The sequence below is a fragment of the Mesocricetus auratus genome, unplaced genomic scaffold (genome assembly GCF_017639785.1).
Source record: "Mesocricetus auratus isolate SY011 unplaced genomic scaffold, BCM_Maur_2.0 Super-Scaffold_100004, whole genome shotgun sequence".
In the NCBI taxonomy this organism is placed as follows: domain Eukaryota; kingdom Metazoa; phylum Chordata; class Mammalia; order Rodentia; family Cricetidae; genus Mesocricetus; species Mesocricetus auratus.
The window spans coordinates 117,805,133-117,820,421 of NW_024429189.1; the positions used below are offsets into that span (position 1 = coordinate 117,805,133).

At 48.3% G+C, this 15,289-nt stretch overlaps 1 protein-coding gene and 1 long non-coding RNA gene across 7 annotated transcripts in view; one reads left to right on the plus strand and one right to left on the minus strand.

Moving 5' to 3' along the window:
- Window positions 1-11,489, minus strand: part of Bcl2l1 (BCL2 like 1) — a 53,076-nt gene extending 41,587 nt beyond the window's left edge. Inside the window, exons 1-2 of one of the 6 annotated variants that reach the window (XR_005877481.1) lie at window positions 10,166-10,408; window positions 9,215-9,890 (exon numbers count right to left, since the gene is read on the minus strand). Coding sequence is in view for 5 of the 6 variants with exons in the window: in XM_005086059.4 (XP_005086116.1) it covers window positions 9,215-9,778 (564 nt within the window). In the remaining variant the exon portion in view is untranslated. Of the gene's footprint in view, window positions 1-9,214; window positions 9,891-9,973; window positions 10,104-10,165; window positions 10,409-10,573; window positions 10,702-11,249 lie in introns of those variants that run through there. The other 5 variants (XM_005086059.4, XM_013125244.3, XM_013125245.3 and 2 more) reach the window with 5 other exon arrangements.
- Window positions 11,490-11,513: 24 nt separating this feature from the next.
- Window positions 11,514-13,284, plus strand: LOC110339294. Its single transcript, XR_005877482.1, has 2 exons — window positions 11,514-12,006; window positions 12,305-13,284. It is a non-coding gene; the product is annotated as an uncharacterized LOC110339294 (long non-coding RNA).
- The last annotated feature ends 2,005 nt before the right edge of the window (window positions 13,285-15,289 follow it).

Consider the following 15,289-nt stretch of genomic DNA (forward strand, 5'->3'; position numbering starts at 1 on the left):
AGTGAATTTGAGGCCAGTCTGGGATACATGAGACTCTCTCAAAAAGCCACTGGCCCCCAAACAAAACAAACTCCAGGCCAAATGGGACTCTAAGTCTGACAAGCAGTTCATTCTTTAGTTTCCTCCCTAGAAATGAGGCTGAAAGCACCCACCTTACCTGGAAATGTGAACAAAAAGGTTTGGTACATTAGAAAACACTATAATGTACATAAAAGGAATTGCCACTAGGCTACAGACTGCTTTGGTGACGCAGTTTTGGAAGCTAAAAACTCTTGAGTTGGAATCCCAGCTCCTCGAGGGATTGGCCCATGACGCCTGAGCAATTTCATTTTTCTCTCAGTCTCAGTTTTTCTTAACTATAAAATGAAGATGCTACCTACTTTGTAGGCTGTTTTACGGATGAGACCTAGTTTAATCAAGTCCTGACTCTACTTCCTGTACACCCCTTCCAAACTTAGCTAGAAGCTTGCCTCCCAGGCTTTGCCCAGCACTAACTGCTACTTCAAACAAGCTGCTTTACTCCTGAGCCTCAGTTGTGAAAGGGGCTAATAATAGTACCTACTTCATCGAGTGCTGCTGTGAGAATGGAATCAATTAGTACTTGTAGCACACATTGAACAATGCCTGGCATAGGGTAAGCATTCAATAAATGTTAGGTGCTATTAATAGCAATGTTAACAATAATATTAATCACCAAGTAGACTAAGAGGGAGGGGCTTAGTTCTGGGACATGGGTGTCCCATGGAATAATTCCACAGAAGTGCCTGGACATCTGCCTGTAAGCAAGCTGTCAGCTTGTGGGAGATTCTTCTGTGAAAAGAGCATGAGCCTGGGCTCCTAAGTCCCAGTCCCAATGACCAGGGGCCAGCCTCTGGGGAGGCCAGTCAGGTTCCTCAGAAGGGACACTGTGTTCTCAGCGGTGGTGTTCCAGGCGCTGCATGACTCTGACTTGGGGAACAAAGACACATGTGTGTGGCCAGGGTGGAGGGAGGGGAATGTTTCCCTTTCAAGAGTTGGAACAAAGGATCTGAGGCATAGTTGAGTGCATTCCAATCTCCTCCCAGGCCAGCTCCCATTCCTCAGATGACTGTCCAACAAGGTTTGCAACCTTCCAGTTTCCTCCTGAAAGGTGACTTGGGAAGGGTCAGCAAGCTCTGTCACTCCACCCTGTCATCAATCTCCAAGACACAAAATTTTAAGTACAGAACCATGGATACCTGTTTTAGGAATTTCTGTCCTATTCCTGAGTTGGTAGGAACCCCCAGGAGAAGTTAGTTCAAGGATGACACAATGCACTCCAGTGCCTCTAGTGGAGTGTTAAAACTGATGGAGCCAAGGAGACAAGACAGGAGTTCCTTCGGACTGACCCCCACAGCCTAGCATCAGTAACAGAACCACCAGAAAGGCATCCCCAGTCCTATGGGGAGGATGGCAGGTTGGAGGGAGAGGCTTGGAGAAGTGGGGCGGGAATGAGAGCAGAGAAAGTGACTGAAAGAGGAAAGGGAGGGGCATAAGTAGGGGGGCACGCCTCTTGGGACACTACTTTCCAGTTTCCACACTCTGCTGCAGGAATCTGGCTGCAGGGTTGGGACAGGAAGCAGTCTTTGGAAGTCATGGCAATGGCATTTCCTGAAGAGCACAAGAAAAAGCTCTAGTTCCGAGGGGAACACTGTTCTCTATACTGAGAGCTCTAGCTTAGAGCCAGTGTAGGCCTGGCCTGAGACGCACTGGGGATAAAACCAAGCAGCACAAGGTCCTAAAAGTGACTTCTCTCTCTCTATGTAAACAGTGACTGAAGGAGCCCAAGCATCATGGCAGTACTGCCTAGATGACTGTCACCATTCTGAGCACGTTAGGCCAAGAACTGCCTTTCTGAACCATCCAACAAGCCCAGGTCACATAGCAGGTAACCATGAAGTTACTGCATCTCTGAACTTGCTTGCTTCTGTAATACAGAGATAGCACTGTCCTGATCACCAATCTGCATGGGTAAAGGTATCACAAAGACAAGGTAGGTATGCTAAGTGCTTTGTAAGCTGGAATGTGCTGTCAGTGTGCACAGAGTCTTAACCTTGTAAGGCCAGTGACAAATCACCCTGTGATGATACTGTGTCCTGGACAGAAAAGAGCCAGTCTAAAATAACTGTTGTAGAATAGCATTCTTGGTATAAAATCTGCCATAGGGTTGAAGGCCTGTGAGAATCAGGACTCCTAGGTGTCAATTTCAAGACACCCCACCATCATGAGGGAGAAACTGAAGTCTGGGGCTGAAGTGATCTGATGACAGATTGAATATGGAGAGGTAAGAGTATGTTTGGATCCTTAACCTAAGACCATGGAGATCTTGGATCACCAGGGCACATATACACTAGAGCTCATACTGTGACAGACAGATGCCACGATAATGTGCTAATGGGTAACTATAAAGAAAAGAGAGAATGCATGCTTTGTGAATGAGTCAAGAGTTCCACAGCACAGATAATCAAAAGTATAACATCAATATGGTGTCAGGTCCTCCATATCCCAGGCACATGTCAGTGTTTTATCATTGCTCTCAAAGATTCAGAAAAGTCAAAAGAGATTGGGTAGTTAGGATTTTAACTCACACAAGCTGCAGTTTTTCAGGTAGAGACAAAGAAGAATAGAGGAAGGTCATTTGTAAAATGTATTTGGAGAGAGGTGTTTCTGAAAAAGAAGAGTTAGGTCACTCTATTAGCCCAGGTTGGCCTTGAATTCACGATGTAGTCTGGGCTGCCTCAAACCTAAAGCAAACGTCGTGCCTCAACCTCCTAAATCCTAGGACTATAGCCATGCACCACCATGCTCAGCCTAACTGGGCCCTCATTCTATCTAGACTCTCCAAACAGTCAAAAAAACATGGCTTCTAGCATGGCTAGACAGACCAGTCAGTATACTATGTGCAAAGCTGGTCTCCTCTCATTACCTCTTCAGCCACTTAAAGCCAAGTGGCACCAGCTTCTTCTCAAGGTGAAGACCTGCTGCTACCCTTACAGAATTCTGGTCATTACCTTCCTGCTCTACACCTACTCTTGGCTTCTCTCTCACTCCAAGCCAAAGTCTCAACCTAATGCCCTATGTGCTCTGGTACCCAATTCTCCCCCACCCCAGCCCTTGCTTTCTTAGACTTCATTTCCTTCATAGATGAAAAACAAAAACAAAGTAAAACAAACAAAAATCTCCTCTGTTCTCTGCTTCTTCTTCAGTCAAACTGATCTCCTGCTATCCGTGAAAATGCCAAGCATCTCTCCTCAGTTGCACCCTTCTGCAACTGAGTTCTCTATATGGATCCACCCACATAGAACCATCTCTTTTTCAAATCTTGGCTCAAATACTACCTTCAGGTATTATCCTTTGTTGGAGTTCTATAAACAGTATTCCAAGAACATGCCTGTGAGAGACCAGAATATGTGTATTTGGCATACTTGAAGCTGGTTACTCTGAGAAATCCACATTCAGAGATATACAGGAATGACCCTGAAAATCTGTTTTGTATAAAAGTATTTGTATCAGTTACATGTTTGCTCTACAACTTTTATTCCCTGAGCCACTTCTATCTGAATAGGAAAATATTTACTCACTGTAATTCACAGCTAAACCTCTCAAAATTTGAATGGTCACTGTATGAATCCCAAACCCTATTCCTTTCTTCCATTTACTTACTTACCAGTTTGAGACAGGGTCTCATCATGTAGCTCTTCTTGGCCTCAAATTCAAAGATCTGCCTGTCTCTACCTCCTGGGTACTGAGATTAAAGGCACATGCCCCCAAACTCAGTCTCCTAATCCTTTCTGTAGCTCAAGATGCTACATAAACCTCAACCATGCATCTAGCCATCACGAGATTGGCTCTTGTGCATGTAAGGGGCATCAAAACTTTTTTCTCCTGTTAATTTGTCTTATGTTAACTCATATTCTAGCCAAAGAAACTCAACAGGTGAAGGGTAAGCTATTTTTCATTTCCCTACATCTTGGCTGTTCACTTTTTTGATCACTCTTTAAATTTCATTCATTTATTTACATACTATTTGCTGGGGAGGGGCATGCCATGGATATATATGAAGGTCAGAGCACAACTTGCAGAAGTTAATTCTTCCCTTCCACCAGATGGGAAAACTCAGAACATCAGGCTTGACAGAATGCACCTTTACAAGCAGAATCATCTTGCTAGGCCCTTGGACCAACCTTTTTAAAGTATTGTCCCACTCTGCCTTGCTAGGCATTCTCTATGGACCAATCTGCCTTATTTTATTCAGAGTACCTACTATCAGCTGATACATAACATACACACAAATGTTGGAAACTAAACTTCGGTCCTCTGGAAGAGCAGCAAGTACTGAGCCATCCCCCAGACCATATCATATCATGGAACTGCTGTGGTACCCACAGTCCATCACTGACAAAAATGTCATTATAAAATTGTGTGTGTGGCCGGGCGTTGGTGGCGCACGCCTTTAATCCCAGCACTCGGGAGGCAGAGGCAGGCGGATCTCTGTGAGTTCGAGGCCAGCCTGGTCTACAGAGTGAGTTCCAGGACAGCCTCCAAAACAATACAGAGAAACCCTGTCTCGAAAAACCAAAAAAAAAAAAAAAAAAAAAAAAAATTGTGTGTGTGTGTGTACACTCAGCTTAGCTTGCATATATATGCACAAGCATATAGAGGCCAGAGGTTAACCCTAGATATTATTCCCCAGGAGCTATCTACCTCATTGGCCTGGAACTCACCCACCAGGCTAGGGCGGCTGGTCAGCAAGCCCCAGAAATCCCCTTGTCTCTGCTTTACATCTTTGGGATTGGGATTATAGGTGCACATCACTGTGCCTGGCTTTAAAAAAACAAAACAAAACCACAGACTCTGGATCAAACTCAGACCCCACCTCCCCCAACCCTACCCCAAGACAGGGTTTCTCTGTGTCAACAGCTCTGGCTGTCCTGGAACTCACTTTGTAGATCAGGCTGGGCTCGAACTCACAGAGATCCCCTGCCTCTGCTTCCTCAGTGCTAGGACTAAAGGTGTGCACCACCACAGGTCTGCCAAGCTCAGATTCTTATACTAGCATAACAAGCATTTTACAGACTGAGCCGCAGCCTCCATTATGTATTGTTTGTCTCTCCACCAGAATGAGCTACATGAGGCAGAACTGGGGGGCTCAATAATTGGTAGAGGAGGCTCCCCCCACTGTTACTCTGACTTGGTTAGGTCCTTTCCTCAGATATTCATAGGTGACTACTACACCCAAGATCTGTGCTCTGGGCTAAGAGAACCAGTGTAAGCAAGATGTGGTACTCTGCCTTCAAGAAAAGAGGACCCTGCAGACTTGGGTTGGAGACTGGGGATGCAGACAGATTTCTTGATAGACTAAGGTTGTTGAAGATGTTGTTTCTGTTGAAGAGCAGCTACCTGGAGATTATCCTTAAATCTAAGCACAGGAGGTGGATGCCCAAATCCACTGGCCTTAGGACAAAAGTTTGCTGGGAAAAGGGGTCAGCTAAAAACATGGCTTTACACAGCCCAAACAAAATTGGTGGTTACCCACAAGAAAGTCAAGAAACTCCTCCAGGTTCCACTGGGGCCCCCTGAAAAATACCTGGGTAATTTTCAAGCAGAAGATGAAGAGCTCCATGTGGCTGCTGGGGATATTGCTTTAGGGAGTCTGGAAAACCCTGTGATGGCAAGAGTTTTAAAAGCCACCTAAAAAAGGATACCAAGAAGAAGTGGGTGTTCCATGGGGGAGCCCCTTGAGATACTTCTACTTCATTTGGAGACCTGAATGAGATTACTAAAAATTTCTGTGTTGGGATTTCTGATGGGACTTCCCCCAAGAAAACCACAGAACTGCCAAATTTGCAAATGGAGCTGAGGTGCTTTAACTAAGCACACTGTGCTGCACTGAAGAAGCCAGAATAGGTTAAGAGAAGACCGGAAGGTTGGGTAAGGCCAAACTAGTTTTTCTCCTGGATGTGGCTCGAAACACCTCCACCCCCAAAAGAGTTTCATCTACTGGGGGCTAGGCTTAGTTTCTAAAGAAGTAACCCCAGGGGTCAAAGTTCAGAACCTTGAGGGAGGACGCTCATTCCTGAGAAGAAGTGCGTTCACCCTGCAATTAGGGTTAGGGAAGGGTTTTTATTCTGGCAGGCGGCTATCATTATTCCATTTTACAGGTGGGAGAGACAGAAGACAAGAGACACAACAGGTTCAACATTTTTCCAAGTGACTGGGCTGTAGTATGGCCAGAGGCTGGAGTTCCAATCCTTAGAGCATCACCCCACAATTAACAGAGATCCTGGGGCAGGCCATCTCCCTGCACACACGACACTCAATGGTTGACAGGGCTAAGATTTTATCAATGAAAACACTATCAAGAAGTCCACCATGACTGGGCAAACTCCTAATGCCACTCAACACTTGCCATGCCTGAGTTTTACTAGTGCCACAATCTGAGGTTTCCACATATTTAAGAACCTGCTACTGATGATAAAGACACTGTTCTCAGATGCTTGAAGAATGCTACAATTACAGCATGGAATGAGCACCTTCTACAGGCATGTTTTTCTCAGCCCTGGTTTTCTATGCTAGTCTCTCTGGATTATTACCTCCTGAACAAAGTATGGATGGAAAAGGTTTAGACTCTGAAATTAGGCCAACTTCAATTTAGACACTTTGTTGGCTGAGAAACATTTAAGCTCAGTCATTTAGCCACTGGAGCTTTGTGTACAAAACCTGGGAATAAATTCACCTACCTTGGAAAGTTACTGCATGGAACATATGAATAACCATGTATTTCCAAGATGGAGAGATAGTGTCTAGCTTAATATAGCAGCTGCTCAGTAAATTGGCTACGTTAAATAAAGGATGAAACACAATGCTGAATACATGAGAGGTACTCAAGGTACTCAAGAAAGGCTAAGGTCTTTACCCTTTCCTACAGGGATGCTAAACTCAGAGCACACCCTGGGTGAACCACCTGAACTACCTGAACTCTACAACCTCCAAACTGCAGCTCCCAGGGAAGTCTGGGGTGCCACTGCAGCAGCATCAGGGCAATTCAGAGGAAATGGGCAGATGAGATCTCCCTCCAAGGTTCAAATGACACTGAGTGGATGTTCTTTACCTCCTGGTGTCAGGGGAAGAATGCAAGCCCAGAAATGGTTCTGCCATAACTGGCTCTTATACACATTCACTCTCTGCTCTCCAAGCAGAAGGAGCAAGTTACCAGGTATGCTGCCCAGCAGGCTCTGGAGATTCTTGGGTGAAGAGGCAGAGGTAGATGGAATTTTAGTCAGTGAGAGCTAATGAACTTGTTTCAAGCTGGTGTCTTAGATGAGTTTAGCATTTTTCCAGGTGATTGGAACATGACATGCGATATGGGGCAGCTGGCAATTCTCAGTTCTAGTAGCCTCTGCAGAGGCTGGCTGACCCAGCAGGTGCCTCTTCCATCTACCTACTGTTTATAGCTGGCAAGAGTCTACCTGGTATTAGAACTACTAACTAGCTAAACACAGTCAGAAAGTGGTAAGAGTCAAAGGGCCCAGGTTTACTTGGAGATGCTTCAGAGGTGTGTCTGAAGGGCTGGAATCCTGTCTCTCCTGTAATCAGATGAACAAATATTTGCCCCAAAAGAGAATCAAAGCAAGAGAGAATGAATAGAAGAGGTCACAGCACAAACCAACAGGAACTATTTAATCATTTATCTCCTTGGGGAGTTCATTTACAGACTAACTTTCAAGTCTGGCAATCTTTAGCTCAAAGGAGCCCACCTTTACCTCAGTCAACTTGATCCTGGTCATCTGACCTCTACTGACAACTGACCTCTTTGCCTTTACAAGAGCTACTGGAGGGGAAGAGTGGGTGAAGTTTCAAAGAAATGGGAAACTAGAGACAGGATGGGTTTCAGGGTAAACCCAGGAGGTCTCTTGCTCAGTGGTAAAAGCAAAGTGCTTACCCCGCCCTAAGCCCAGCCTATGAACAACTGAATTCTTGACATTCCCGAGTCCATGGTGCATGGCCCCTTCCACCTCACTTCCTTCAATGGATGACTTATTTTCCACAGCTTGTCCAATTTCTACATATTCTGAGAGGACAGAACACTCATAAGCCCAATCTCCCCTATCCGGGAATGGAGTTCACTACAAAGGGTGAAAGCTGCATACTACAGTGTACAGTGGGTACTGTGAGGAAGCTCTCACCTCTGTGTCACCCTGACTAGGTGACAAGCAGGATTCTCTGAAGAGAAGGCTCTCACTGGTGTCAGCCTCTGCTCACATTATCTCTAAGAGTCACAATACTCTATTAAGCAAGGAGAGCTTGCCACATTTTTTTTTCTGTGATAGAAACTAAGGCTCCAGAAAGTAAACCAGTCTGTCCAAGGTCACATGGCTACTTAAGTCACAGGGCCAGGACTCATACCCACATCCAGTCTCACCAAATCTTAATTTCCTATAGTCTCACAGACCTGGTTCTTGCTCTGCCAGCAAACAGCACTCCAGTAAAGCGGCCCCAGGGCCCTGACCAGAAAAGCAATAGGCAGAGCAGCTGGAGATCCCCAACTGACCCTGAGCAGTGAGGTGCAAAGTCCTGGGGCTCAATATATGACACAGCAAGAGTTCCACAAACAAGCCACCCATGTAAAAAGTTGCACACTTTGGAGAAAATGAACTTAGGGGCACAGCACAAACACAACTGGCCCAGATCACCCTCCTGAAATCAGACAATACTCAGCCACTCAGGGCAGTGAGTGGGGGCTCCTGGCTGGCCAAATGCTCTGAGTACCATGCATGCAAGTATACAGGGGCCTGAGGTTGCCAGCTCTTCAGTTTCTTAGGTATTGTGTTCCTCACTCCCAGCCAAGGTGACCCATTACGTGAGAGTGAGCAGAAAGCAGGGAGAACTTGCCACTCTCATAGGTTTTGAGCCAAGTAAACACACAGGTTATATTTTTTTCTTTGCTGAGAAATTGGAACAAAACTATGAAACTCTGGGGCCACAAGGATAGCCAGAATGAAAGATGCAGGTCTCTCAAGAACTGGGTCATCTGTGTTTCCAAAGTTAACCTCTTGTGTTGAAATGAAGCCAGGCAGGTTCCCTGAGCAATCACCGTTCTCAACAAGCATGCCATGCAACAGAAAAGACAGCAACAAGGGCAGCTGGGGAGCTTCAAGGAAGACACAGAAAGAAGCACAAGGGGCGTGGTTCTTACCCAGCCGCCGTTGTCCTGGATCCAAGGCTCTAGGTGGTCATTCAGGTAGGTGGCCATCCAACTTGCAATCCGACTCACCAACACCTGCATCTCCTTGTCTACGCTTTCCACACAGAGGGCTCCACCGAAGGAGAAAAAGGCCACAATGCGACCCCAGTTTACCCCATCCCGGAAGAGTTCATTCACTACCTGCTCAAAGCTTTGATATGCAGTTCCCGGGGTTATATGAAGCTGGGATGTCAGATCACTGAATGCCCGCCGGTACCGCAGTTCAAACTCATCGCCGGCCTCTCTCAGCGCTTGCTTCACGGCTGCCATGGGGATCACCTCCCGTGCATCCAAACTGCTGCTGTGGCCAGTGGCTCCATTCACCGCGGGGCTGTCCGCCAGGTGCCAGGATGGGTTGCCATTGATGGCACTGGGGGTCTCCCTCTCTGATTCGGCTCCTTCTGGGGCCTCAGTCCTGTTCTCTTCGACATCACTAAACTGACTCCAGCTGTATCCTTTCTGGGAGAGCTTGTAGGAGAGAAAGTCAACCACTAGCTCCCGGTTGCTCTGAGACATTTTTATAATAGAGATGGGCTCAACCAGTCCATTGTCCACAACACCTGCTCACTCACTGGGTCAGCTCTGTGTTTAGCGACTCTTTTCCAGGATCCAAAGCCAGGATAAGGTTCTGAAGAGAGAGAAAGAGCTTCAGAAGACAATTTTAATATGCATGTCATTTACCTTACAACATCCCATTCCTCCTCCAGGTACCAGAATTGGTTTCTTTGTGGCTCTTATGAAGGTCTGAGTTCAGGTTCTAAGGGACTTCAATGAAGTCAAATTGAAAGGACCAGTAAGCTTTGAATCGTTTCATCAGCCTCTTTTTACCACCCAGCCCGTTTCTCCGAAAAGCCTTCCTCAAAAGTCTCCCCCATTGGCGCCTCCCCCCCCCTGCCCACCTACATTCAAATCTATCTCCGGCGACAGCAAGCAGGTGCAGCCCCCGGAAGATCTTTTGTATCATAGGTCGGGAGGAGGTGGTGGCTGGGTTGCCGGTAACTCTGCCTGCCTCGAGGCGGCTGGTAAAAAACCCAGCCCCGGCCGGAGGGATCATGCGACCTGGTAGGCAGCCCAGAAGGCGACACAGGAATTGTGAAGCTTAGGAACCTGCCCCCTCGCTGGCTTTCTCCATGCCCAACCGAGGCGGCCTCTCTCTGCTCCGCAGCCTCCAGCCACCCGAGAGCCCAACCCCCTCGCTCTAGCACGCCCCTTGGCTCTCTGCCTCCTACTGGGAGCCAGGAGAACTCTCCCGGAGGAGGTACGGGCTTAGTGTAATATCCCCCCCCGCTTTCTTTCTTTCTATTTAAGTACCAGCCCTGGATGAGGCTTCCAAAACCCTGAAGGGACTTCTCAGTGAATCTCAAGGTTTCGCGCAGGGGAGGGGGACACGGCTTCGGATCTGCGAGCTGATTTCGGAAAGGCCACCCCCGGGCCTTTCCGAGAGGCTGTATTCTGGAGACCCCCCACAAACACCGCTGCTTGTCTTTGAATTCCCCAAAGGCCCTGGACATGGCGTTGGGGGACTGCCAGGTCCTCCATTCCGCGCCCGGACACAATGGCCGCCGGCACCCGGCACAAAGACGGGGTGAGAGGGAGGCGCTGCGCCCCGCCACCGGCCAGGAAGAAGGGTCGAGGCCCCCACGGCGGAGACCTCGTTTTCCTGGGGCCGGGCCCGGGGCGGCCTTCTGGAGCCCCCTGCAGGGCTCGAGGGCGGGAGGCTACGACGCGCAGAAGCCCGGGGTGGGTGGGCTGAGGCCTCGCTTACAGCTCGCGCTCCCCTAGGCCGGGTACACGCCGAGCCACCGCCCCGTTGCTAGGCAACTGCCCTCCCTCAGGGGCGCCCCCTAGACCTCTCTGGAAGGAGGGGTCTCGCCCCCGCGGCCCGCCCCGGCGCAGCCAATCCGCGGGACGACTCGGCACGGAAGCGGGACGGCAAAGGCTCCCATTGGGCGCAGCGCCTGTCAAGCACAGGAGGCGGCGCTTTCACCTGCGAGCCCAACGAGCCGTGGGGGGCCACATCCCCCCTTCATCGGCCTGGTGGCTTCCAGACGCCAGGGCGCTTTGCGGCCGAGTTGTACGCCGCGGACTTGGGCCGGCCTACCTGGCTGACTGCTCGCACCGTGTCTCCCGGAGAAGCCGGCCTCAGTTTCCCCTGAAGAGACCGGGGGAACTTGCAAGCTCAGTCACTTCCGGTGCCGCGGCAGCGCGCGCGAGCCCGAGACGCAGGAAGAGTGCGCACAGGAGGGACTGGCGTCGAGACGTGGGAAAGCGCGCCCCCTAGCGAGAGATTGGAGAGTTCGCAGGCGCGTAGAACGCTTGCCGGCTCATATTTATTTAGTCCCTCCACCCATCCGTCTCCGTCTCCATACAGAAAAAGCACTTTTTCCCTAGATGACCAGCAACGGGCAGGTTTCTCAACTTATATTTTCTTCAATTCTAAAATAGATACCAATATTGACCTCTCATTAAGCGTGTATCAGTTACTACTTGAAAAGTCTGAAGAATAGTAAACCCTTAGTTTGGATTGTTGAAGATAGTTATGAATAAGGCAAGACAGGTTCTCTTGTTTTCTTGAAGACTTGTACCTTAGGGGTAGAGGCAGTGTCCAACTAGCAATTACACAAACAAGGTAATTGCTAATGCCTTGAAAACAAACAAACCAATCTTGGCATTATGATAATGATAGTGAAGGGAGAGTTGCTTTGGAGCAAAGCTCGACTCTGGCTGTCTAGTGCAGAAGAAAGGTATTTATTTAACAGTTTTTCAGCTCAAGCTGGCCACAATTTGTGTAGCCCAGGAGGACCCTAATTTCTGAGCCTCCTGTCTGAGGATGGAACCCAGAGCTTTTTGCATACCAGGCAGGTGGTCTACCGAATGGTCTGTAGCCCCCGCTTTTCAAAAATCCATTATTTTATTTGGGGGCATGTGAGGGTGGGTGTATATGTGGAGGTCAGAGGGCCGCTTCTGGGAGTTGATTCTGACCAAGAGTGGAATTCAGATCCTCAGGCTTGCTTGGCAAATTTGATCTTTCTTTTTATACAGGATCTAGTTATGTAGCTATGCAACTCAGGCTGCCTTTGACCTTGAACTCACTATAGTCCAGATTGTCCTTGAACTCATAGCGGTCGTCTAGCTTCTGTGGACTGAGAGCTACTGGGATCTCAGCCTCCTGGTTTGCAGATGGCCATAGTGGACTACCCAGTCCCTAACATAATACAAGAGCCCTCTTTCCTGATTCCTGTGCTGTTGAAGGACATGACATCAGGAAGAGGAGACCCGCTCCCACATCACCACACAATCTGGAGACTGCAACTCGCCATCTTTCACCAGAGATGTGGCAGACAGAACACCCTGTTGGCGACAGAGTTCATTCCACCCTTTTGGGAAGCCCCTTAACTGAATGAGCAGAGCCCACGTGGGATCGGACACACCAGACTTGTTTCAAACTCATTATCTTCACTGAGCCTCGCAAACCTCTCAGGTGGGTGTAATTAAGCCAGCCAGAGGAAGCTGAGACTAAAAGAAATTAATAAGTTACCCAGAATAAGAAAATAGTGGGGGAGCGGAAAGAATCTGAAACATAGTGATGGGTGCCGAGCAGGATGGACCCAGGCCGGCCAGGACCAAAGTCACGGCTTAACCAACAGGATAAAGGACCTTGCGCTCCATCCCTGATCAAAGCGGCATGTGTGTCTTTCACCGTTTTCACCTATGTCAGCTTCACCCCCACCCCCAGCCAGCAGAGAGCAGTTTTTGAGGACTGGTGACATCGCTCATCCTGTAAAGCTGCTTGCCACCAAGCCTGACAACCTGACTTCCATCCAGAACCCACAGAGTGGGAAGGAGAAAACTAACTCAGAATTGTTCGCCCGCCCTCCAACTCCTGGTAGCACACATGCACGCTGCACACATAGTGTATTCTGACCGTAACTTCCAGATCTGCCTCCCCTTCCTCTCCAGCTGCTCTCCCTTAGCACTGTAATGGATTTGTAAATAAATGTGCTGCTTCGCATCTGCTTTGAGCCATGGCCAGGCCCCTTATGTCCTAGAGAAGCCCTTTAGAAGTAAGAGATGTCTGGTTCTCCCTCCCTCCCTCCCTCTCCCTCTCCCCCCCTCCCTCCCTCCCTCCCTCCCTCTCTCTCTTCCTCCCTCCCTCCCTCCCTCCCTCTCTCTCTCTCTCTCTCTCCCTCCCTCCCTCCCTCTCCCTCTCCTCCCTCCCTCCCTCTCCCTCTCTCCCTCCCTCTCTCCCTCCCCCTCCCTCCCTCCCTCTCTCTCTCTCTCCCCCCCTCCCTCCCTCCCTCTCCCCCCCTCCCTCCCTCCCTCCCTCCCTCCCTCCCTCTCTCTCTCTCTCTCTCTCTCTCTTTTCCCCTTTCCTCCTCCCTCTCTCTCCCTCTCCCCCCCTCTCTCCCTCTCTGAGTCCCTAGCTGGCTGACTCTTGATTTTTCTCTCTCTACCCCGCCCCCTCCATAGCAGCTCTGTGCCCATTCGCATGAAGCTGACTTTCTCAATGTCTATGATGGTCTCAGCTCACAGCCCTGTCATGCTGCCTCTGGTGTGATGTGTTATCCTTAAAGCTTTCCCGCTTAAGGCCTGACCATGTCCTAGTGGTTGTGTGTCTACCCTCTATAATGCTCATTGTCTGAAGGGTAATTTTGTGTTAGATCATTTCCCAAACCAAACCACTGATAATCTTGTCTTCTTAACAAGTAAGTGGTTTTGTTTATTTGTTTGTTTTTTCAAGACAGGGTTTTTCTGTGTAGCCCTGGCTGTCCTGGAACTCACTCTGTAGACCAGGCTGGCCTCAAATTCACAGAGATCTGCCTGCCTCTGCATCTTGAGTTCTGGGACTAAATTTTTTTGTCAACACTGCCTGGCAAGTAAATAGTCTTTTTTTTTTTTTGAGACAGGATTTCTTTGTATTGTTTTGGAGGCTGTCCTGGAACTCACTCTGTAGACCAGGCTGGCCTAGAACTCACAGAGAACCGCCTGCCTCTCTGCCTGCCGAGTGCTGGGATTAAAGGCGTGTGCCACCAATGCCCGGCAAGTTAATGAATTCTTAAAAAAGGAACTTATACAAATATTTAGCATATTATAACAAGTGATTCTCTATTTACCAATTTATTTGATCACTGAGGCTGAAGAGATGGCTCAGTGGTTTAGAGCACTTATTTTGCTCTTTTAAGAGGACCCAGGTTTAGTTCCCAGCATCTACTTGGTGACTGACAACCATTTGTAATTCCAGTCCTAGGGGAGCTGAAGTCCGACTTCTTCTGCGCAGGCATGCAGACAGAACACTCACACACATAAGATAAATCCAGGAGGTCTGGAGACATGGCTCAGAGGTTAAGAGCACTACTGGTTGCTTCTTCCAGAGGTCCTGAGTTCAATTGCTAGCAACTACATGGTGCTCACAACCATCTATAGTGGGATCTGGTGCCCTCTTCTGGCCCATAGACATACATGCAGGCAGAACTCTGTATACATAATAAACTTTAAAAAAAAACCTAAAAAAGAATGATCATGTGTCTGGAAATCAGAGAACAGTATTTAGGGAGTAGGTTTCTTCCCTCACCTAGTTTGTTTTATTTGCTTTCCAGGCAAGGTCTCTCTTATTCTGCAGATCTTGATCACCCTGTCTCTGTCCCACGCTGCTACAGAGGTGCTCTGGCTGGGAGTACACGTCAGCTGCCACATATGGCTTTGTGTGGGTTCTGGGAAGCAAATTTAGGGCGTCAGGGTTGAGTGCAAGTGCTTTTACATATTGAGCCATCTCCCTGGCCTGATTTTCTAAATTAGAAAAACAAAAAGGAAATAGCACAGTAGCTAGCATATGGTGCGCACACCTTTAGTCCTAGCATTTGGGAGGAAGAGAGAGGTGGATCTGTGTGTATTTGAGGCCAGCCTGGCCCACGTAGGTGAGACCCAGTGTTTAAAAAAAAAGCAAAAAATAAGACAAAAGACTAGAAACACAAAAACATTAACTTTATAAGGATATGCTGTCATTTAATCACCCATTTCCCCCAACTT